General features: G+C 39.8%; 1 protein-coding gene across 2 annotated transcripts in view; it reads right to left on the reverse strand.

The window, feature by feature from the left end:
• Nucleotides 1-23,195, reverse strand: part of PEPD (peptidase D) — a 137,704-nt gene extending 114,509 nt beyond the window's left edge. The window contains exons 1-3 of one of the 2 annotated variants that reach the window (XM_082769798.1): nucleotides 23,166-23,195; nucleotides 17,929-18,112; nucleotides 16,604-16,731 (exon numbers count right to left, since the gene is read on the reverse strand). In XM_082769798.1, coding sequence (XP_082625924.1) covers nucleotides 16,604-16,731; nucleotides 17,929-18,112; nucleotides 23,166-23,179 — 326 coding nt within the window. In that variant the 5' untranslated portion in view covers nucleotides 23,180-23,195. Of the gene's footprint in view, nucleotides 1-16,603; nucleotides 16,732-17,928; nucleotides 18,113-20,544; nucleotides 20,655-23,165 lie in introns of those variants that run through there. The other variant, XM_082769797.1, reaches the window with a different exon arrangement.
• Nucleotides 23,196-23,585: the final 390 nt, after the last annotated feature.

Genomic DNA, 23,585 nt, shown 5'->3' on the forward strand with positions numbered 1-23,585 from the left:
TGTACTGCTCCACCTTATGAGCTCTTTTCCTCATCAGTGAGGTTTCTAAACAGTAAGAACAGAACTGTAATAAAGTCATTTATTGGTGGAAAGCCAGCCAAAGCAACTAAAGTGACCCAAAATAAACTTGATTTTTATTTTTTAAACAAAACATGCATTTTCCACTTGCAATTTTCACTGCCTAACAGAGGAGTGTCTGCACTCTGTGTGATTCCAACTCACGTCAAAAAGCAACCTCTGCACAGCTTCCTCCACCCCAGCTACTGAAATACAGGATCAAACTTCATTTCATAATTAGACTCATTATGAAAATGAAATGAAACATCCTCACAGCTGATTACAGAAAAGTTTTGGGTCTTGTGAGTCATAGTTAGTGTTCTGCAGGGACAGAAATATCAGAATCTTCCTTTTCAAGCTGCTCTCCATGAAAATCAACCACAGAGCTTGGCAGGAATATTGCCCTCATCCTGCTGAGCCTTCCTCAAAAAAAAAAAAAAAGATGACTGGCCAGGTGCATAAGTATATAAACATCTGCTCAAAAACAAAATGAGAAACCTGACTAAGGAAGTCACACTTGCATTTAAAAATATGAAAATGGTTGCTTAGTCAAATATTAGAGTGATTCAACACGGACTAAGAATAAGGTAGGCAGGCAGCTATTCCTCAAAGCTCTTTGTATGCATAAAATAAGTGCAGGCTCTCAGTCAGAGTTAAAACATGCAATCTCCCTGACAGCAATCTCCTCAAATCTCCAAGGCATTGAAAAAAAGAAATGTATTTAGCAACATGTTTCTGTTGGATAAAGATACAGACTGACAGGTCTCATGATGCCCCAGACTTATTTATGAGATGGTCTTTGGATTAAGACTTTAGTGTGTTCAGCTCAAAGTAGCAGCCTTTTTTTTTTTATTTTAATTTAATTAAAAAAAAAAAAAAGCTTTATAAGGAGTAAAATCACTGCCACATGTCCATTTTGTATTCACAGAAAAATATTCATACACAAAGACAACTCACCTCAGTCACGTAGTGGACTTCATCCACAGCATATTTTTTCTTGAAGTACTCAGGGGGGTGAATCCTTTGGAAAACAGGAAAAAGAAACATTTGGATTCAGCTTTACTGCTACATTTAATAGTTTAAGGCCACAGACAAAGAAATTACATCCGCTACTATCACAGTAAAAAAGCAGATACAAGGAATGTTTTAGTAATCCTAACCTTAATTCAATTTCTCAAAATAGTAGACTACACAGAACAGTTGCCACGGCCACAAAATCATTATGCTTCAATCCAGACCAGGCTGAATACTTGGATTTCATGGTCTCCTCCTGAACTAAAGTTATATTTTTTCCATTCACTCTACACAAGACAGGTTTTTTTTAAAATAACTTTTCCATTTTTGTACAATTTTCCAACTCACCAGATGGTGGAAGCACCTTGAAATAGCACCAGACCACTCTGCCCTGTGTTATATTTGAAGAATGAACAAGATACTCATTTTCTGCTCTGGCGCTCACTCACTGCAGGACCCTCTTCCCTGCTGTAATCCCCCTGGCACAGCACGAAGCAAGGACTGTTGGGCTGTGTTCTGCAGCCTTTATTCCTCAGGACCCCACAGCTTCACTCCTCTAACCTAACAGGGTGTGTAACTTCATGGTCCGTGTCCAAAATGAAATCATTTCTGCCTTCTTCTGCCCCAGTTGGGCAAAGGAAAAATAGTGCAGGAGTGACGTGAAAGATCTGCTTCCCGTCTGTCGCTGCAGATGCTGGCATGACCCAGCACCCCCGTACTTCCCGGGGCCCTGGTGACACACGGTGGCTGTGTGATGGCTCAGTCCTTCCCTCACAAGATTTTACTCTCCAATTCCATAATTCTAATCTCTATCTCCCCCTGATATTGAAACAAAAATGATCAGGACTTCTGAAAACTTAATATAAAATAAAAAAAAAAAAAAGAAAAAAAAAAGGAAAAAAGGAAAAAAAGGAAAAAAAAGGAAAAAAAGAAAAAAGGAAAAAGGAAAAAAGAAAAAGAAAAAAGGAAAAAAGAAAAAAGGAAAAAAAGGAAAAAAAGAAAGGAAAAAAGGAAAAAGAAAAAGGAAAAAAGAAAAAGGAAAAAAAGGAAAAAAAGGAAAAAAGGAAAAAGAAAAAAAAAAAGGAAAAAGGAAAAAGGAAAAAAGGAAAAAAGGAAAAAGGAAAAAAAGGAAAAGAAAAAAGGAAAAAGGAAAAAAGGAAAAAGGAAAAGGAAAAAAGGAAAAAAAGAAAAAAGAAAAGGAAAAAAGGAAAAAAAAAAGGAAAAAGGAAAAAAGGAAAAAGGAAAAAGGAAAAAAGGAAAAAAGGAAAAAAAGGAAAAAAGGAAAAAAGGAAAAAAGGAAAAAAGGAAAAAAGGAAAAAAGGAAAAAAGAAAAAAAGGAAAAAAGGAAAAAAGGAAAAAAGGAAAAAAGGAAAAAAGGAAAAAAGGAAAAGGAAAAAAGGAAAAAAGGAAAAAAGGAAAAAAAAAAAAAGAAAAAAGGAAAAAAGGAAAAAAGGAAAAAAGGAAAAAAGGAAAAAAAAGGAAAAAAGGAAAAAAGGAAAAAAGGAAAAAGGAAAAAGGAAAAAAGGAAAAAAGGAAAAAAGGAAAAAAGGAAAAAAGGAAAAAAGGAAAAAAGGAAAAAAGGAAAAAAGGAAAAAAGGAAAAAAGGAAAAAAGGAAAAAAGGAAAAAAGGAAAACACCCACCCTACACCCTTCCTCAGAGGAATGAAACAGGAGGAAAAACACAGACAACAGAAGGGGAGCTGGGAGTGCTCTGTGCGTTCTGCTTCCTGCAAGAAAGCAGAGGGGCAAGAGGTGCGATGGGACAGAAACTTCTGTTGTTTAAACATTACTCCACAGCAGCACAAGTCCAACTGGGAAAAGAGCAAATTAGGCCAGAGACTGAAAAAAGAATCTGACTTGCAGAGCGGTGGGACCAAGAACCCAATGTTTTTAGGAGGTACTCAGTGACAAAGACGTGTGGCATAGCTGTCTGTGCTGCCAGCTGGCTGCATCTCTGATTTCAGACATCCTTTCAATCTTGTGCACTACTTCTTCGTTTTACATTCCTTTGTGGTCCAAATTATATTGGGCCGAGACACAAACAACGACATGGAAATGTTTTTAGTATTCTCATGAAGAAAGCAGGCTCCAAAGCAGCAAATGGCAGATATTTTTTTTTAAATCTAATTATATGTGAAATAATTATTCAAAAGTAACGCAAACATTTCATTGTAAGTTCTCATTTGCAATGCTTCTTTTGTGGACTCTTCCCATCACTGCTTGAAATTGCAAAGGAATTATCATTTATCTTCCCTCCCTGGTTAATTTTGCATATAATTAAAAAAATATCTCTATCTCCTTATCTTTCTGTACCCTGTACTTTATAGTTCCCTTACCTCCAACTTCTGCATAGTCTGCTTCCAGTGTAGGTATCTCTTTTTCCCCCCTCCTTCATTCCTCACACATTAAAGTACTTTAATATTCCAGAAACATCATAAACAGATTTAGCATTTTCCATTTTTGTTCTCTTTTACAGTTTCAACCAATTCCTCTGGTATCGGAAGGATCCTCACTGTAAAACCAGTTAATTTACAACCAATGGTAATTTAGGGTATGCTTTATCCTTTACAGAAACACCTCCAAAGCACTATTTACAATTAGCTGTATTGTTTGAATCTGATAACTGTTTCTTGTAAATGAAACATTTCTTAAAAGTAAGCCCACAGAGGTGCTGGATTTTATTAACTCCATTTAATGCCATTTAAGTAAGAGTAGATCTCACTTTTCAACATGCCAATAACAAAACTTACATCTTTCCACAAACTGTTTTTGATGTCCTTTTCTTGGTTTGTTAATTCATATACTTGCATGGTCTACAGCAAAGTGCCACTAAATTAATTTGGTTACAGTTAATATTAAACCATTATCGATTCAATTCCAGCTGTAATTCATCCAGCACCTCCCCTTATGAATTCTCTCATTCATCTGAGGAACACAATTAGCTCCTCATCCTTTCAAGGCTGAGGATTTTTTTCTGTACTTGGACAGAAAGAAAACAGTAGCTTCCCATTCTGTTCTAAGCTTTATTAAGTTTATTAAACCAGGTCATCCTTCAGCCACTTCTGACTCCATCACACCCATTGACAAGCTACCGAGCTTCCCAGACACATCCCTCCTTCGGGTCCTGTTCTGGCCGCCTCGCGCAGAAAGCCAGCAAACTTTTAGCACAAAGTACAGAAAGACTTCTCAGCTCTTCTCCAAAGCATTCAAGGTTCTGTTTCATGTCTTTTTGTCATTCATTAGCACCTCTGACTGGTAAAATAAATTCACATACACTTCCCACAAACTACCATCCCCTACCCATCCCACGGGAGCCACAACATTTCAGTATTGAAGCCACCTCTCCCCATGGATTACTGGGAAGCTTTCTGCACAGCCCCACCCTTTGCAAAACCGTACAGGCAGAAGGAAAACACGCACATGGAAGTCTGCATAAAAGCAGAAAAATTCCATACCATCACATGTAGAAAAGCAGTAAAGAGGGCAAAACAAAAGCTCAGAGAGAAAGGAAAGCAAATACGATCCTCACCGAGACCTTCCTCTATTCCCTCCAAACTTTTCCATTCTCTCTCCACTTCAGCCCACGTGCTACTTTCCGTCCCACCACTGGGACATCTCACCAGCTCTTCCCACACTTTAGATCCTAAAACCTTCTCCACCATATTTTTCCTATACAGAGCTCCAACTACATCCAGGCATGCTGTATTCAGAGGCAATTTGTACCAGCGTAACCTCACCCTGAGCTACTGCCGGCACCAACACCAGAGCTCACAGTTTGGTGGCAAGCTATGAAAGGTCCTCATGCACCGTCATCAGTTAATGCAAGAGAGAAGCAGTGCAGTTTCTCAGCAGTGACAGGGTTCAGGATTCATTTTTACACAATTTAAATGCAAAACAGGTTAAAGTCGAGCACCGACCATCCCTGTCACAGGGAATTATACCTTGCACAGAATGCTCACTGGCCTCATGGAAACCAAAGGTTATATTCAGTTCTGATCATTTCCAGTACATTTGATGCTTTATAGAGATTAGGTGTACTTCTCTCCATAAATGACTTTCAGGCAGGTAGAATAAGTTAATTTGTTACAATTTTTAGGTTTGGCTTTGTCTTTTGTAAAACTGCTATGGGCTGCCAGTTTCAAAATTTTGATTAATCGCTACAGAGACTGCAAGCAGAAAACCCCACAGCAAGTCATAAATTAATTAGAAGAATTACCCAAGTGGAAGACACGATCCCAAATATTATTGAATCATGTATTTCCTTACCTATCCAAAAAAAATTAACTTCTGTAAGCAGATGTGAACAGAAGCTACAGCCAAGTTTTTACAGGCTTTGGGGGAAAGAACTGTATAAAAACTTTTAGATTCACTGTAAACATAAATGGGCAGAAACCTACAGAGAACAATGCACTTGAGACCTCAGAAGGCTCAATCTCCTTTCCCTGTAGTTTTATAATTCAGCCTAGCAAATCCTAGCATTCATTAGAAATGTCAGTAGTGGGCCTCTGGAATAGCAGAAGTCATCATTTTATCTCCTCATGGAAATAAGCAACTCCAGACTTCTATCAAGCCCAAGTACCCTGTCACCCAAGAGGCCTGCCAAAAACCTGGCATCTCACAGATTACAGCAGTCAGAAAGATCAGGCTGGAGCCCAAGATTTTACTTATTTACAGTAATACATTCTCCTTCTGTCACCAAAGGTTCCCTACAAGAAGAGACTGTTTCTAGTTCACCACTTAGAACTCATCACAAAAAAAAAGCTTGAGTTGTCTTGGGTTAAATACCAAATGTGCTTACAGTCTGCTGCTGCTTCCTACCTCCTCTTCCTCGTTCTAGCTCACCTACTTGGTCTCTTGCTCTGAAGCAACTGAGACATGCTAAGGATATCCTACATTTTAAAGAAAATATTCAAATTCGGATGTGCTTTTTAATTTTAAAAGCTGAAGCCTTATTAAAGGGCCAAATAGCAAAGACTCGCCTTTTGATCACAAGTGACAACTTTGATATACAAAATTTCTACTGAGGGAGCAACGTGAAGAAGAGAAGAAGGAGGAGGAGCAATATTTTCACTATAAACACACAGTGTGAAACATTAAGTCAGACACTGAAGTAATATTCCATTTCTCTTAGACACTGGCCAAACAAAAACTGCCATCAAAAGAGTAAGGGAGAGAAACATTACAAACTAGGAAGCAGGAGTTGCAGTCAGTTGAATGCCCTAACATAGCCTTCAAGTTTATTCTAAACTTTTTCATTTGGTTCAACTGAATTCACAGTGGGAATTTTTTTTATTTTTTTTTTCAGATTTTTAACGCTAGGAGTTATTTAATTATCACTTTGTCAAATAGGCCGCCCTATAATAAATAACCAGATATAAAAGCAGCTTGGCAGAAAGTGTAGATAAAGAAACCTTAAAAAATGCTATAGGTTGGGGTGCAAAGGAATATTTACTTGTAATTATGCATTATTTTTTTCTGGCTAAAAATATTAGATTTATTCCATCACAATTAGTACGTAACACTTATTCTCATCTCCATGTACTGTTTTTTTGTTTGTTTGTTTGTTTTTGTCTTCCTCTATATTATGTGGCAGTAGACATTAATTTATAGCATAAAAACAAATTACTTGGGAATCTGGTTATGTCTGAATATCCTATTCAGGCAGAGCAACCAGGACAGGTTGACACAAAATGCTGATTTATTTCATTCTATGTAGTCTGAACATTTAGAGCAACAATGGAGAAAGGGGATGCAGATCCAATGTCTGAGACTGCACCATAGTCAAAAAAAATCTGTAAGTACAGGTAAAGCATATCCTTAAAAAAAACACCCTTGAGCACAAAAAAAAACACTTTTCATCTATGAGGTATACTTGGATTGGTTATATTGGCATGATATGTAAGGCTAACTTCACCCTGAATGCTTATTTGGTTACTAAAGGATTGTGGATACACACTCAAACATATCTGTAAATACAGGTGAATACCTCAGAAATGACCAGAGCACCTTTAGCAGGGCAAGTACCCACAACCTGGATTAAGCAAAAAGCTTTAGCTTTCTGCAGTCCTGATAATAAAATAAAGAGAGAGAAAAACAAACACACACACACAAAAAAAAGACCACAAGCCACTGAGTTTGCTGCTTCAGCCAGTCCTGCATTAGTCTACTGCCGGACATTTAGACTAATAAAAAGTCCACAGAATTGCAAGGGCCCTTCACAGGGCTGTTTTAATGCCACTGCTATTTTCACATACCTTATATTTCCTAACATGTCTGCAAGCGATTCACAGATTATAAAAGCCAGAAGAGATCAGAATAAGCACACGTGTTTGATCTTTAGTTTGATTTCTAGATGCTTTGATTTTCAGGCATCTAATATTGTTACATATCCTGCTGTTAGATTTTGCGAACAGGATCTACTCTCTGTTCCATATTTGAATTGCTACAGCAGGTGGGAGAGCCCTTTGGTCAGCTCTTTTAAAATATCTAGATAAATCATTATCTTTAGGAGCAATTCAACTTTCTGCAGGTTTATCACTGGAGGAGAAAAAAGTTCATCACCATCACTTTGTAATGCTTCACATATTTTTTGTTTTCCTCAAATACAGAATGAAAATACTTTATTGAACAGTTCCATCAGTAACACTGCAGAAATGGCAGCTGCACCTTTCCATCTACTAGCAGTGGTCTGACTTACAGCTGCCAGTTTTGCTTTCTTTCATGTCATTCTAACTCATTGCCCTAAGCTTGTCCCCTCATCCAGAGCTCCCATTAGCTAAGTTCTCATCATCAGCTTGTCCAAACAGGCAGGTACATGAGAACCATCAGTACGCTTCAATGCATTGTAGTTGTTATACTTATTTCTACATTATAAAAAACACTTCTTCCTCTGCGTCAAAGTCGGCAACCATTTTGAGGATCTGTTAGCATCTTAGAGAGGAAGAAAGTACGTACTGACACAAAGCAAGACATGCCCTTCTAAAGACTACCTGCTGCAATTCAAACACAGATCCATGTGCCTCATCCACTGCTTAGTACAAGCGAGTCTTGAAGACTCACAGCCTCTGGATGTTACCAAAAAGTGACATTCCTACAAGCAGTAATTAAAAGAATTACCATAGCTGAAGCAAAAGTATAATAGGCAAATATCAAAGACATTGTTAATGATTAAAGCAAAAGGGTTTCTATACAATAGTGTTCAAGGCACAGTGCTCTCTTAAAAAGTCCTCCAGATATGATTGCCGCAACTGAATGGAAAAACTCTCAAAGCTCATACCACAAAATCAGAATGGGAAGATTGTTAAGGCAGTGAGATGGAAAAGCTAAAACTAGCAAACTCTACAGTCAATGCTTTTGGTTTTATGGGGATACAACAATATTGCCTCCTCCATTTTACCTTAAGTTTCACATTCACACTAAAGGACATAATCCACCACTCTCTTCTTAAGAAATAAGTCTCTACTCAGTAAAGCACACACATACATACGCCTGCACGTTGTGCCTTTACAAGGCATGGAGCACACACAAATTCACAACTAGAAAGCCACCGCATGAGTTACATGGCAATTTTCCTCCTATGAGAGAAAACACATGCACAAGGAGTAAATTGGATGGAGAAGCAGAGCTCTCAGCAACTCAAATTCCACCCAGTAAACAACTTCAGGCCTTACTAGAAAGAGCTTAAAGAAAAGTAAAAATTTCAGTGGGACTACATACAAAGGGTAAGAACCTAGGCAATAATAAACCCAGATAAATAAATGCATCAGCAAAGTAGAGGTGAAGGAGGGAAAGGGATACTGAAGCAATGTTTTAATACTGTCAGAATTTCACCAATAAACTCCCTCCTCATTACAATATCATCACGTTAACAGATGGCAAAACATTAACCAAACAAGGGGGTGTTGAGAACTGCTAGAAAGAGCAACACAGGAGGCTTTACAAGATACCAGCAGATGTTCCTGACTTTGTCGAAAAAAATGCAATCACCTATATATCCAAAAGGAATTTCACTACCTAACAGGAAGATTAAAAGGCATCCAGTTAGGTTTAACACGAAACAGTATTAATGGGCTCGCTGGTATCACAGGCAGCCTCCAGCATGTGTTCTGACAACCTTAACGTTAGTCCCTTTCCACATGTCTCTAGATTTCTGTTTATCCTTTGAAGGACAGAAATGCCTGTGTACATGTAAACTTCTTTTCCCTGTTCCTTTTGATATAATCCAGAAAAATATGGATACAAAAACTACAGCAGATGGATATAAAAAATATATCAGAATTTAACAGAAATTGAACTGAAGATTGAGACTCAGGCTCACAGGGCTTGCAGGGCTGCAACTGAGGTCCCATGCTGGAGAACAACAAAACAGCAGAGCCCACATGCGTGATACTGGATGCAGGACACTGGGTGTTAGATATTGACTTCCCAAGGTCACAAACAGCTTAGGCAGAAGCAGGAAAACTACGAGCAACATACAGACCGTTGGGTTTAAGAAATCAGAAATAAATTATTGAGGAGACTCTTACAGTTCTTCCTAATAAAGGCCAAACTCTCAACAAACTCGTCTATTTTATAGGCTGTCTCACGGCTCCTGCTCAGCTGTTCCCATTCATTCCCCAAAGAAAAGACCTTTAAGCTTTCCATAAATTCTATCTCAAGAGGCAGCATCTTGATTTGATATTTAAAGGATACTATCAAGAGCTACCCGAAAAAAACAAAATCACAGAAAACTTGCAAGGTGATAACCTTTGGTTTATTTCTTTCAGCAAATAATGTTTTTTGCCTCGGAGAAGGACTCTGTAGTAGACACAGAAAAAGCTATAACAAAGGAAATTTTTATATACTGAAATCCCAAAATGATTTCCCATGGCATAATACTGTTGACAAATGCTCGTAAGAAATCTCTCCTTGCAAAAAAGGACACAAGAATTACACTGGTTAAGAGGGCAAGTATAATTTCCAGGTCACCATATAGTAACAGTGTTCCACTTCATGGATGTGTTCCATTGCATCTGTCAATAGCAAACATTCTGCTTTCACTTTGGAAGCACACCTATTTTGGAAGGAAAAGCAGCAGTATTTTATGTCCCACACACAGAAGCATTGCAGCAAGGTCCGAAATGTGTGCAGCATGTCCCATATGAAATGAAAGGAAGCAGTAATGATGTTTACAGCAGTGTTATGGCGACCTGAACAGCTCCTATCCTCTAACTTGTAAAGGAAGCAAAACCAGAGAAATTAATGAAATTTACCAAAGCAACTCACTGGACACAAAGAACCTATCCATGCAAACAGTCTCTGATCCACTGCACCACACTGCCCTAAGACAAAAAAGCACCTGGCCATCTCCTAGGAGCAGGGTCGAGGAGAAGAGCTCCTACACTGAGAGCCCCAGCACGTACACAGGCAGAGGGGTACACAGCAAGTATAACACAACCTGCCTGCTTTTCACTCACATTTTGCTCTTAAGATGCATTAATATTCATTGCACTTTTCTCTACCCTATTTTACAAAAAAAAAAGTTGTTGTTTTTTTCCCCTTTGTACATTTCTCCTGATATAGCACAATGCAGACAATACTCTTCCAGAGTCCTGCCTCGAAGACTGAAAGCAAGTGTGCTGGGGCAGACACAGCAAAAGTCCTAGCAAACACAAAACCTAAAGAGAACAGTTAACAGCAGCAGCTGAGAACGCAATTTTACAAGTGCAAGAACAGAGGCCATGCTGTAGATACTTCACTTGAGGGTTTTTTGCATCCTGCAGTGCCTCCTCGAATCCTGGCTCACGAGAAGCAAAGAGCTTTGCACTCCAACCAGGCAACTGCTCAGCAGAAGACAGAGTGGAGGTGCAGAGCCTTGTTGGAGCACTGCTGGAAAATCCCCAAGGGCATTGCTTTTGCTGCAGCTTGCTTTCCTACCAGCAGCATCTGAATCCTTGGAGGAAAAACAGATGGCATGCCTGATCAAAGAAAACTTGGATTCTCTGATATTTCAAAATGTTATCAGGAATTTATACCGCTGAACTCTATACTCCTACTAGTGCATTAAATAAAGTATATATATAAAATAAGAAATGCCTGGTGCGGGTTACCAACATTTCCTCTCTTACCACAGGCATGAGATGTGCACAGGCAAGATTTAACTTTCCTCATGCTGTGGTTTAAAGCCACATCTAAAAACTCTGGTGCAACACTGTTAGGCAGATTTACTTCGTGTCCATTCTATTTCTCAACACACCTAAATGAAAGAGAGGAGAGGACAAAGAAGCACTTCAACACTTCCTGAGTTGCATCCAATTGTGCATCCAGTCAAAGGTGCACACTGGTGTGACTGCAAATCCAGGGACTGATATGAATTTTTTTTTTATAATCTTGTCAGCAAGAAACACAAAGAAAGTTAAGCATCTAAAAAGCAAAGATTTATACAAATAATCACTGAAGTAAACATGATAGGAACAGTACACATTTGTCCTGGATTAACGAGGCTTGTGGGCAACTGCAACACTGAGACAACTAAAGTGATAATTTGAGAAGTCAGAGCACTAGAGCAGCACTATTTAGAGAAAAACAATCATCAGTGAAGTGGCAAGCACAATTCAGACACTAATTAGTCTACAGAAGTATTTTTTTATCCACAAAGTAATACCGTAATAAATGAATGGAAGACAAGAAACGGGAATCACCACACTATGGAAAGAAACAGAATCTTGGAAAATAGGCAGCACGGGGAATTAGACGAGTCATTATCGTCAATCAAAAGCAACGAGCTTTACCGGACAGAGTTCCAAAAGGACTGAATGAAGCAACAGATGTACTACCAGAATAATAGTAAAATATTTGATAAATATCTCCCTGAAGAACCTTACTTCCCCAAATCAACTCAAATTGGCTTGGGCAGGAACACTATGATGTGACCTGGACTTGAAAGGCCTAAAGCAGAAAATAAAAAATAAATAAAAAGACGAGCTTTTCAAGGGCTGGGAAACCCTCCAACTACCACGCTGAGAAGTGCTGTATCAATTTAGACTGATGTTCTCAGAAGTTAAAGTGATAAACAGCAACAGACTGTAAGTCTTGATTAGTGGGATACTGCAAAGACTGAAATTAGTTCTGATGGTATTCACAAGCAGAAGCAGGACTGATATGTTCATGAGATCCACAGATGGTATTTGCAGGTGGTAACAAACCTTGCAAATAAATTGCAATTGCTAGTTAGTACAAAACAGTAATAAGATGACCTAAAGCAATTAAAAAACAATTTTTTTTTTTTTGAATAACAAAATAAAAATGTTGGGTAAGGGAATGGGGTAAATGTTGGGAAAGGATTGAACTGATACACGTGGAAAAGGAAAACATCAAGTATATTTTACCTTAAAGGAAAAACTGCCAGACAAAGTATCAAGGGATGACATGCCAGATCAGTTCAGAAAATAAAACTAAGACCCTCCTAAGAGTATATTGTCTGGATACACAGTTCCAGAGCACGTTACAGAGGAAGGGGCCTAGAAGTAGAGCATCATTAAAACGTCTAGAGAGTTTTAATCATTCCTTCATTCCTGCAAAATCTGCATCAAGAACAATTAAGGTGGTTTACAGCTTGTCCCCTACGGCACCCACATACACCCCTCTACCTGTCAGGGGTTGTCTCAAATCTGAGCTTGCAGAGAGCAGGCTTAGTACAAACCTTGCCTTCTTGAAGCCAAACCTTGGGCCAATCAATGCACCAGCCTCAGCTGCCATGACACAGCCGGATAAGCATACCATGCTGTACATAAACTTAACACTCAGTTATTAAAAATACAAATGCCACAAAAGTTCATGTATCCTCATAAAGAAAAACGAGAAAATTACTTCTTTGCATCTAAGCTTCTAATTTTCATGACCACTTATAGTCTATAGGAAAAAACTAAAACATGGAGCCTTAAAACTTTTTTTATATAAATTATTGGGAAAAAGTAAATACATAATTTTGCACTAGTTTCAAAGGGCAGTACAATTTGATAGCTTTGCTGAACTCAGGCAAGTTAAATAACCAAAACCAAGGTTTGATTTTAGTTATAATCTGCTTTGAAAATGTTGACAATGTTTGAGAAGCTTCCTCATTAGGTCACTGCGAAATCTGGACATTTGTAAGGCATTTCATTGTGTTTTACTGTAGCTCCAAAGTGCCAAACTGAGGTTATACTTCACAAATACAGATAGCTCCCAATCAGCTTCATGGGAAAATATTACTTACATCAGATGCAATGTTAATGTTGTTACACTTACAAATTAGCCATCAGGGCTTGAAAGAAAACAAAGGAAATTGCTTATAAATATTGCTCTGTCCCATTTAATATGTATTTCTAAAGTTAGAGAATGAAAGTGTTAAATATTTTTGTTTTCCATTAAAAACATTCTTTAGGTGGCAAGGCAATTAAGTTATTTTGGCATCCACTCCACATAAAGCAGCTGCTGTACAGTATGTTTTACTTTATAAAATATCTTTAATCAGCACACTGACTAGTTCTGTCATTTATAATTAAGGAGGTAAATGGCAGGTGCAGCAATAATTAGTGAAATTGAAGTCTCTGTGCAAGACATACAGTCATACCAGCTTAATGCTTCCTAGGAATAAAAACAACTGCGAACAGCTTTGCACCACAAACTTGACTGTGTAAGACTGTGCAGAAAAAGAGGGGCATTCACAACACAGTTACGCTTCTGAAGCCTTTGCAATTTTCTCTTCTTCCAAAAGTAAAAATAGAAAAAAAAAATCAGAAGAGCAAAACCTTATACTCTGAGCCATCCCGTGAAAGTCTTGGTTTCTGTCTTACAAATAATTGGAGGGGTAGTGGGCAGAGTTAAAAAAAATAAAAATCAGTAGATATGCAAAATGGTTCTTTTAGTTGTCATCTGGAAAAAATCTTTTCAACTAAAAAATGGACTAGCCTAACATCAGGAGAATTACCCATGCTCAAAATTTAAAAAGAGACTGACTGTTGTTATTCCTTCTCAACAGGGAAGTAGGACAACCAGTCCAACAAATACCCTCATAACAATTCTGCAATTACCACTTTTTTTTTTTTTTTTGAGAACATTCATTGTCTAAACTGTGAGTTTAGCTAAATCTCTCCTCCCTTTTAAATCTGCAGGTTATTTCTAGCCTGAAGGACTTCCAAAAATAGCCCTACAGCTATTTACAAATCTTTAGAGCATACACATTCAGACAGAAGCCCTACAAGATGAGTAACATTCCCAAACAAGTGCTAGTTCTGGCACCACTGGTACTACAGGATACTGGCAGATAGCAGCCCAGGATGGTGCAGTCATCTCCTCTCTGTTCACCAGCAGGTGAGCTGGTGAGAGTTCCTACACTCATCAGCATGCAAAATTACCCCTTACTTACAGAAGCAAGTGCAACTGGCAAGTTAAAAATAATTTTAGTGTTCATGGTCTCTGTTGTAAAGTAATAATCCATTCATCTCCAACCAAATGCTCTCACTGGCGCTTCACTGGTTTTGGCCAACCTAACACTGCAATTTGAAAGAAGCAAAGTAGTCCCACTTTTGCAGTATTTAATGGCAAAAAGGTTAACCTTTCTGACTGCCATATTACCTAAATGATGTCTCTGATGGAGCCCAAAGGTACGTCCTTCAAAAGTGGAAGCACATTGGAACATTACACAAGACTTTTCGTAATACAGTAGGAGCAAAGAGCCTTCTGCACTTATTTTAACAGAATCTGTGTATTTCTGACTAACTCAAGTAGCAGATTCCCACATCTGTATTAAATAAAGGGCAGTATAAATAGCAGACAAATCAACCTCATGCTGTACTATGAACTAGAAGACCAGCTATAGACCTCACTACAATACCAACCTTGCAAATATCATACAAGGGATTGCATAGATCTGTGCTTTATCAACGTCAAAGGAATGTTTCTTCGATGGGCAGATCGTACCTTCCACATGCACAGAAAAATGCACTTCCAAGGGAAACTATAGTAGGTAAATAGGATGGAAGGCAAATTGTTTTTCATTCAGTGCTACTTTTGACTTAAAATTGACTCTTCTGGGAAGGAACACAATCCCTAGCTGTGTGCAGTACCCCCCGCCAACTAACTTATGAAGCAGAACTGCTGCTGCCTCACAAATGAGTTATTCATCCGTCCTTCTGACAAGCAGAAGTACATGGCCATGGCTGACAGAAAAGAAAACAAGATCCAAACAGAAAGATGCAGGAACGGTAAGGAGGAGAATTTAGAAAACAAAGACACTGCAATAAAGGCAATTGCTTCATTATATTCCACAAAAAAAGTCACAATGGCAATAAACCATTTTTACCCAGACCTGTAATTCTGTAAATGAACCAATAACAAGTGTTGCACAACAAATCAAAAAGGCTACCATATATAAACAACACCATTTTGTTTAAAAATATAAAATGACACTGTGGAATTTCAGTAATATTATAAAGACTTTCCAGATTAGGTATGATTTGCATGGGTATGAAACAGCTGATTTGAACTAGCAGAAAAGAACCCAGGAGGAGGAAAAAGCTTTGTCTGTAAATGCGAACAACCTCCACTAGGGAACAGTTTACAGGACATGTGGGAGTTAAACAGCAGCTACCCTCCCATACAGGTGCAGCACTCAGCTGAAGTATTTCAGAGAGCAGTATTTGCATTTTAAAGTGATCATAAACAATTTAAGTTCCAAGGCAGGTCTAAGGGAGTGATATTCAATATAAACGCTCTGAGAAGGCAGCAGCCATGCCCTACCATATGGTCTAACAGTTCAGCATATGGGATTGGTTGCAATTGTTTTCCTTTTCCCAAAATTAGCATTAAAATATAAGTGATAGCTTCAATTAGAAACTAAGCAACCTGGGCTTAAAATATTAAATTAGAAGTAATCCAATATTCTGAGACCATGTAGACACCAAAAAAAAATTTACAGCTTGTTAAACAGTATAAATACTATTAACATTGAAAAAGGAAATGTGCACATAAATAAATTAATCCCTTCACTACTATAGCACTGAGCAATATTTACTACCTATGTGGATAGAAAAAGAGATGTTTATGGCATACTCACATAATAGAATTAAAATCACATTCCCCAGTCAGATGGTTCATAAAAAAAATAAAAAATAAATAAAAATATCAAAAGCTAAACTACCTCCTCACACTTCTCATTAGCTGAGAAGGCTGCAACGTGGCAAAGCAGCTTGAAAAAGTCTACTTTACTAAATAGCTTGTTCTGTTTTAACAGAAGACTTCTACTTTTCTTTATTGTTCAGCTTCCTTTCATAGATACCAGGAAATTCATGGGTTTCAATTGGACACGTATTCTCTCCAGAATGGTGGTGGATCATTGGATGTCACCTGATCAATACCAACTGATCACATTTTGCATCATTGCACAGACGAATCACTACAATTCACACCAAATGATTTGGAGGCATCTGATTAGAATCAGGTAACATTTCAGCTCTTCAGACAATTGCATTAAATACCCAGATACATCTTAACACAGTTAAAAGGTATGTCTTACTTTCCCATCCAAACTGCATAACTTTCAGGGAGTTGTGGAACAAAAATCATGGATCTTCCAGTATCAACATCTACTGTTCCAAAGCAGCCTGCTTCAGTTACGCCAAAAGTCCAGTGAAAGTAAGATTCCTAGGTTAAGACAAAACATATTCTTAAAAGTAAACCCTCATTTCTACCAACTCTAAAAATACACTACACTACATACTGAAAGAGATCTATTTTGCTTCTGAAAGTAAAGGAAGTGGTTTAGGTTTAAAGCTTTTCAGACTGATTAGTGTTAGGTTTTAATAAACTCTTCTGCTGGCAACTGGAAATAACCAGAGATTAATAAGCTACTATAGGAAATAAACAACAGTCAACTCAGCATAATAATACACTTTCTTCCAGTCTAGAATTAGGGAATGTAGTATCAGGAAGAAATAATCATGTCACATGGGACAAGGCAAAAGCAGAGTGCAGATTCACTGGGTTGGTCCTGAAGTGAAGACTCAATCTCCCGCAGAGAAAAAGGAAGCTTCAACAGCTCTTAGCCAAGAATTATTTTAAAAACAAACATGCAAATAACAAAATACCAAACAATACAAAGATGAATATTGGTACGGACAGGCATACCTTCTGATACCCTGAAACATGCATCTCTAAAAGCAGACCAATAACTACACCAAGATGCACACTATCTAGACAGGAATTTATTGTTTTTGTTTCTTCAAAACACAGAACTGCTCAATTAAATTCATAAAACAAAATGAATCTGTACTAAGAATGTGTTCATCATGACATTAACAAGTCATTAAGTCCTCTCTGTGACAGGAGAACATATTTAAGGAAGAGTCTAATCCAAGAAGACACGTTGTAAATTCTGAGATACATCCTGGTATGTGGAATACGCTATCTATAAAACAGTGAATATACTTTAAATACATTTTTCTATGAATTAATTTGGTTTAGGTCATTGTAACATGTTTCATTACAGAAAGAAGGTGTTTTTTTTGGTGACAAACAAGACTGAAAAAAATAAGACATATTCAGTTGCTGCCTTTAATATTATGTTAAATGATTATGTTCATTTTGTTAAATGTTGTTGTTAAACAACTGGTAAGAACTGCTTTAGGCCCTTTAAGCCACATGAGCCCACATAGGAAAGCATTGAGAGGATAAGAGTAACCAGAGCTGAAGGGACAATGTAACAAAGAAGCCAATTTATTTCAGCAAAGCAAAGCAAGGCACACATCTGAGATAAAGGAAGAATAATTAAAAATGGTTTAAAAATTCATGCAGTTAGAGGCAGTTACTTAATTTGATTTGAAGCTCTGATTCAACCCTTACCTGGCGAAACACGATACCAGTATCAGTGCAATATCTCTGGGTTTCTTCTCCACCCTGCAGCAGAACAATTGAGTTCTTCTGGACATCCTTATTCTGTCTCAGGCGATCACACAGCCGTCTTCTGTTCAAGGCAAAGAGTGCTACAGGCACTTTCAAGGTGTCATTCCCCAGCCAAAAAGAAGGTCTAGAAGAGATTTTTTTTTTAATTAACAGTTAATGGAAGACAGACAGTGGTTGGCACAATTCAGACACACAGTGTTTGTTACTTTAGTAGAAAAGATGAAGTTTAATGCAACTCAACAAACAAGACACTAATCACTCGAGGGGAAGAGATGCTGCATACAACCAGTGCGCTCTGGCTACAATTAGACATTGCTCACACGAGTACCAAAGGAAAAAGATGGCAACAAGGGATACAACTGGCTGGAGCTATGGCCCACAGCATACCACATTACCTTTCTCTATGTAAAGTAACATGAAAAGTAGACACAGACAGTAGCGACAGCCTAATTCTGCTGAATAAAGGCAAAAGAAGAGGGAAGAAAGTGAGTTCTGCATTACTGAAAACAGAAGTGAAAGGCTACGCTGTCTGGCAAAACTTCATCGAGGCCCTCTGGGAAGCAAGCGCTGAAGTAGCTGACACAGGAACCGCAGGGAGAAGACGACAGTCAGCAGGCGTGGGGTGAGTTCCCCATGCTCGTGCAAGTACCTGTGAACCCCCTGTATCTGTACCTACGTTTACTCTTGCACGCACAGAAGCAGCTTCAGTGAGCGAGTGAGCTCATACATATGGCCAACAGGAGCGTGCCCCAGGTATCACTGACCTCCTGCTGTACAGTGCTACCTCACTCGGGCAGCACAACACGGCCCAGAGTCTACAAAGTTCTTCAAAGACTGTACTCAACAGAGGCTGTCTGGAGAACCCAGTTTAAAGGGAGACAGCCTGCTTTTAAAATAAAAGAGTTATTAAGTAATTAAGGTGTTTAAAATACTACAAAAATATATTACTGATTAATTCGCATTTGTTATAGGTCCACACTTGCACATTTTGGAGCTTAACTATAGAAGCACTGTAGAGCTTGGTGCAGGATGTTTTTTTTAATTGCCCAAGGTGAAAATCTAAGAGTATCCCCTTTTTTTTTTTTTTCCCTTCCTTCATGTTTAACGTAACAAGGTTGTACTTTGGAGCTTCAGTGTTACAGATGAACACTATTTTATCAATAAAACCTATGCCTTAAGTCCAATTTGCCCTTCCATCTCCGCTTCTCTCAGTTTATTGAAGACATTCTTCTGAATGGCTGGACAGTCATTTTTTTTTTTATCAGATAATGCTTCTGGATGAGATGATAGAAAGCTACAATTAAACTGTTAGTGTGCTAAAATGACAGACCGGACTTAACCTTAGAGATGCAGAGCTCCATACCTTAATTACTATATAGTTTTCAGAGGCAATCTGAAAAGTAACCTTTGATTTATAGCTGCATGAAATAATCTCCTGAAAGGCTTTATCAGCATCAGAAATGTAAACCTTATAATTTCATACTGCAGACACAGCATAAAAGAGCTAATAAAATATTTTATTTTACTTGTTTATAACTACTTTATATAACAGCGTAAGTAATTTTAGAAGGTGAAAGATTGCTCTTACTAATCCAATTTTCAAACTGTCTGCCTGGGAGTTCAGCTGATGGTGCACAAAACCCAAATGTATTTATTTTTATTACTTCCCCCACACACCTGATAACCCAGCAACATGGCAGGTGATAATTACAAGGGCTGCAGACTACCTATTGAGGCACATTAGCATAGCATGGAAGCACAGCATAAGCTTTCATCTTGGAATACCCTGGTCTCTTGGAAGAATGAAGCAAGTTCAAACAATCCTAGCAAAAACTACTGAAAATTCAAAATCAGACAGCAAACCTTACACAAATTAAGGGGAAGACTTTTCAGGTGCAAAGCAGTGGCTCAGCAACTTGGCACTGCAGAAGATGTTGAAAACTGTTATCCAAGCAAGATCACCCCTGGAGTATTTCCATACAGGGGATTGGAGATCAGATGCTCATCTTATTGCAAGTATAAAAGGCATGAGAGAACATAATCTGATACCTTATGCCGTAGGTTACTCTCAGATCTTTGTATCTGCTAATAAGAAAACAAACCCAAAAAAAAGGGCAGAGGTTATAGCACAATCTTTTTTTATGTTTTGCTTCAGAGGACAGAACAAAAGACACTTCCACTGTAATTTTACTATCTTCACTTTTTTTTTTTTTCTCTGGAAAAAAAAAACAGGCTCTGACCTCCCTCCTCTGCTAGGCCTACACCTACAACCCAGAGCTGATAAAACACTGCTACAAATGCATTTTCATCTCTGATAAGTTTAGCATTAATGCTTTTACTGCACTTAAAACTTTTGTCAACCAAAGTGAGACTAAAGGAGAAATAATGATGTCAGGCAGGAATTCTTACTGGTAGTCTCCTTGAACTGCTTCAAAACTATCTTTTAGTGTGGTCTTAACACTCAGGCTGAAATGCTTTACGATATAAAATTATTGCTCTTCTGCACATTTTAGCTAACCCCATGACAAAAGAGGGGTTTTCCTTTTATGTACATACCTGATCCTACCCTCCCTGCTTGAGTCTGATGCCACAACATTAAACATTTGATCATATACAGTTGTTTTAGATTTGCACAGTTTTGTCACAGGCACGGCCTTGGTCTCTATTTTAAGGGTGCCGTAACAATCACGATAGCTGCACATGCCAGATCCCACAGCAAGGTTTGAAGGACACAGGAGGGCTGGGCTGAACATCCTTGCAAACACTGCTTAGCAGCTGGGGTTCTCTGCTCATACTTGAATTAATGCCTTGGATTGTACAGACTTGCTATGCAGCAGGTCTGCTTTCACAGCTGGGAATCTGCAGAGAAAAGCATGTGGCTTTCAGGGAAGAACAGGCTAAGACATTTGCTTCTTCGAAGTCTTCCTTCCTGCACCCACTTAGACACCAAACCCATGGCAACCTCACCAAATAGGGTCGAAGAAACACCACAGCAAGACACCCAAAGGTGCTACTTCGCTCTGCCTGCAGAGGTTGACTCATTCTGTACGCGTGGCCCTAGCACCAGCTTTCCACAATTTCTGCAGAGTTTTGTCAGAGACTAGCACCTACACAGGTGTTTAAGGCTAAAGAAAAAGAGCCCAGCTACACGGGTGCTTTTCTATTGCAAGCAGCAATTTGGTAAGAGAACTCTGTCAACACTCAAGATCACAGTAAATGTCTTCAAACACAGGACGGGCTGTGTAACCACTCTGTTGTGACCATTGCTCTATCGGCAAGACATACACGACAGGTAAGTAGGTTACTACCAGCCTGGTCTTTTTTTTTCCCCCGATAATTCTTCCAACCCAACTGGTTCAAAATGCTGTGTCTATGCAGTATAGCCATGATCATTATTTAGCACTTCCGTTTCAACTATAATTCACTGCAATGTCACATACAGTAAGTTGGGTGGGTGCACGTATATGACTGCCTCGTGTATCAACCCTGGAAATACACGTGCAATTGGATCGAAATAAATCTCTCTGTGAATTCACCACCTAACAATACTATCACAAAGTTCCTTCTCAAGAAGGAGCTGGAAGCATTCAGTTTTGGTCTGTGATCTCTGATCAGTCACCCACTTTACATCTCACAAGACATAAAAATACCAGAACTTAGGTATGATACCCTGGCTGCTCCTTCAAGGTCTGATTCTTCTATTAGCACAGGGAGCCTGGTGTCTACAGCCACAAACTCAACTCAGAATTGTAAAGCAGAACTATATATACGATAATTTGCAATGACGAGTATTAGAAGTAAGCACTGGTTTGTAGCACATTCATCTTTGAACCTATGCAAACTTCCGCAAATAAGCAATTGTCAGTGTTAGAAATGGCTACTTGCAAGACCAGGAGAGGACACTTGAAGTTCAGCTTCCTCATTTTACTAGCCTGGTACCAGAACTCGGCCATTACTCAGTCTGGAAAGGCCTCTCACAGCAGCTGGCAGTTTCCCTGCTGCCTGTCACATACAATTTTTATGATCACTTAGGCCTAAGCCCACACAATAACTCTTTTATTTTACTATACTCAAAGTAAAGTGTAGCTAAGAACTGCATCTGTTTCTTTAAAGGATATTTTTCTTTTGCCTGGAACTGTTGATTTTCAAAGCTTATTTCAGAAGTTTTATATTTTCAGAGAGATATTTGGTATGGTATGATCCATCTAATGTTTTGGTTTTGTTTTGATGCAACAACCAGAACACACTGGCAACCAGGAATTCCATTTTTCAGTTAGTGTTTTGCACCCCTGGTTTTCAGAAGAAAATTCCTGGTTTGCCATGCTGTTCCACTGAGGCCATGATGACAGGTTCCAGGTTTTAATAAAGCTAAGAAACCCGTGAAACTATTCTTCCAGAAGTTATCTATCTGTTAGCTGGGCTTTATTTATTTGTTTTGAGTAACAGACCGAATCATCAACATCAGCTTGAGTTCTAGCCAATTTCTGATGCTGTTTCCACATCCAATATGTGCAGTGCAAGGGGCCTACCAGCAGCACTGGCTTTGTAAGGGAACTACGTTTTGCAAGGGAAACAGCACAAGCAACCGCTGCCTTATGGCGCAAACTGGCCGTGTCCCTCACTGCCAGCTAAGCACTTCTTGTAACTACCTCAGCAGTTCTGAGCCGCTGTCCCGTCCCATGTCCCATCCGCTCCCTGCCTTGTGGCATAGCTACCCTGTCAGCTGGACCGGGCAAGGACTGTTGGCGCCGGGCCCTGTCCCAAACCTCCGAGCAGGGGCACACCGGCTCCGTTCAGCCGTAAAAAAGCAGCGAGCCCCCGTGCTACCTGCGTGTGCCTCCCGCCAGCATCACCTCCCAGCAGAGGGGCAGGGAGGCTCTGCGAGCGCAGCCGGCACGGACCGGGCACCGCCGCGACCCGCGGCCCCCCCCGACTGCTCCACCGCGACACACGGGCTGCTGTCACCACAGGGCTGTCGCGACAGGCGACAGGCTGCACCGCGAGCCGCCCGGAGCCGCCGCCGCCACCATCCCTCCGCCACCCCCGACCCCCCAGGGGTCCACCCGCGGCTCCTCCCCGCCGCCCTCGCCTCGGCAGGGCCGGGCCACCACAGGGGGTGCGGGCGGGCGGCCGGGGCACGGCGCCGGTACCGCGGCCGAGAGCGGAGCGGAGCTTACCCCGCCGCGGCCATGTTGCCTCGCCGCCCTCCGCCCGTCACGTGGCGGCGGGGCCGGGCCGCAGGCCGGGCGGGCTGCTCGGCGCAGGGGCGGGGAACGGGCAGCCGGGGAGGGACGGGGTCGGAGGTAGCTTGCAGGGGAGCGACAGAAACTGGAAAATAAATATTAAATAAAATAAAAGTGCAGGTTGTGCGGGCCTCTCTAGTCTCTGCGTGCTGCTGCCTGGGACACAAGTCCTGTGAGGAGCGGCTGAGGGAACTGGGGGTGTTGAGGAGGCTGAGGGGAGACCTCGTTGCTCTCTGCAGCTACCTGACAGGAACGTGCGGGGAGCTGGGGGTCGGCCTCTTGTCACAGAGAACTAGCGATAGGACAAGAGGGAATGGCCTCAAGTTGTGCCAGGGGAGGTTTAGGCTGGAAGTG

This window comes from Aythya marila (assembly GCF_965140915.1).
Source record: "Aythya marila genome assembly, chromosome: 12".
NCBI classification, from domain to species: Eukaryota; Metazoa; Chordata; class Aves; order Anseriformes; family Anatidae; genus Aythya; species Aythya marila.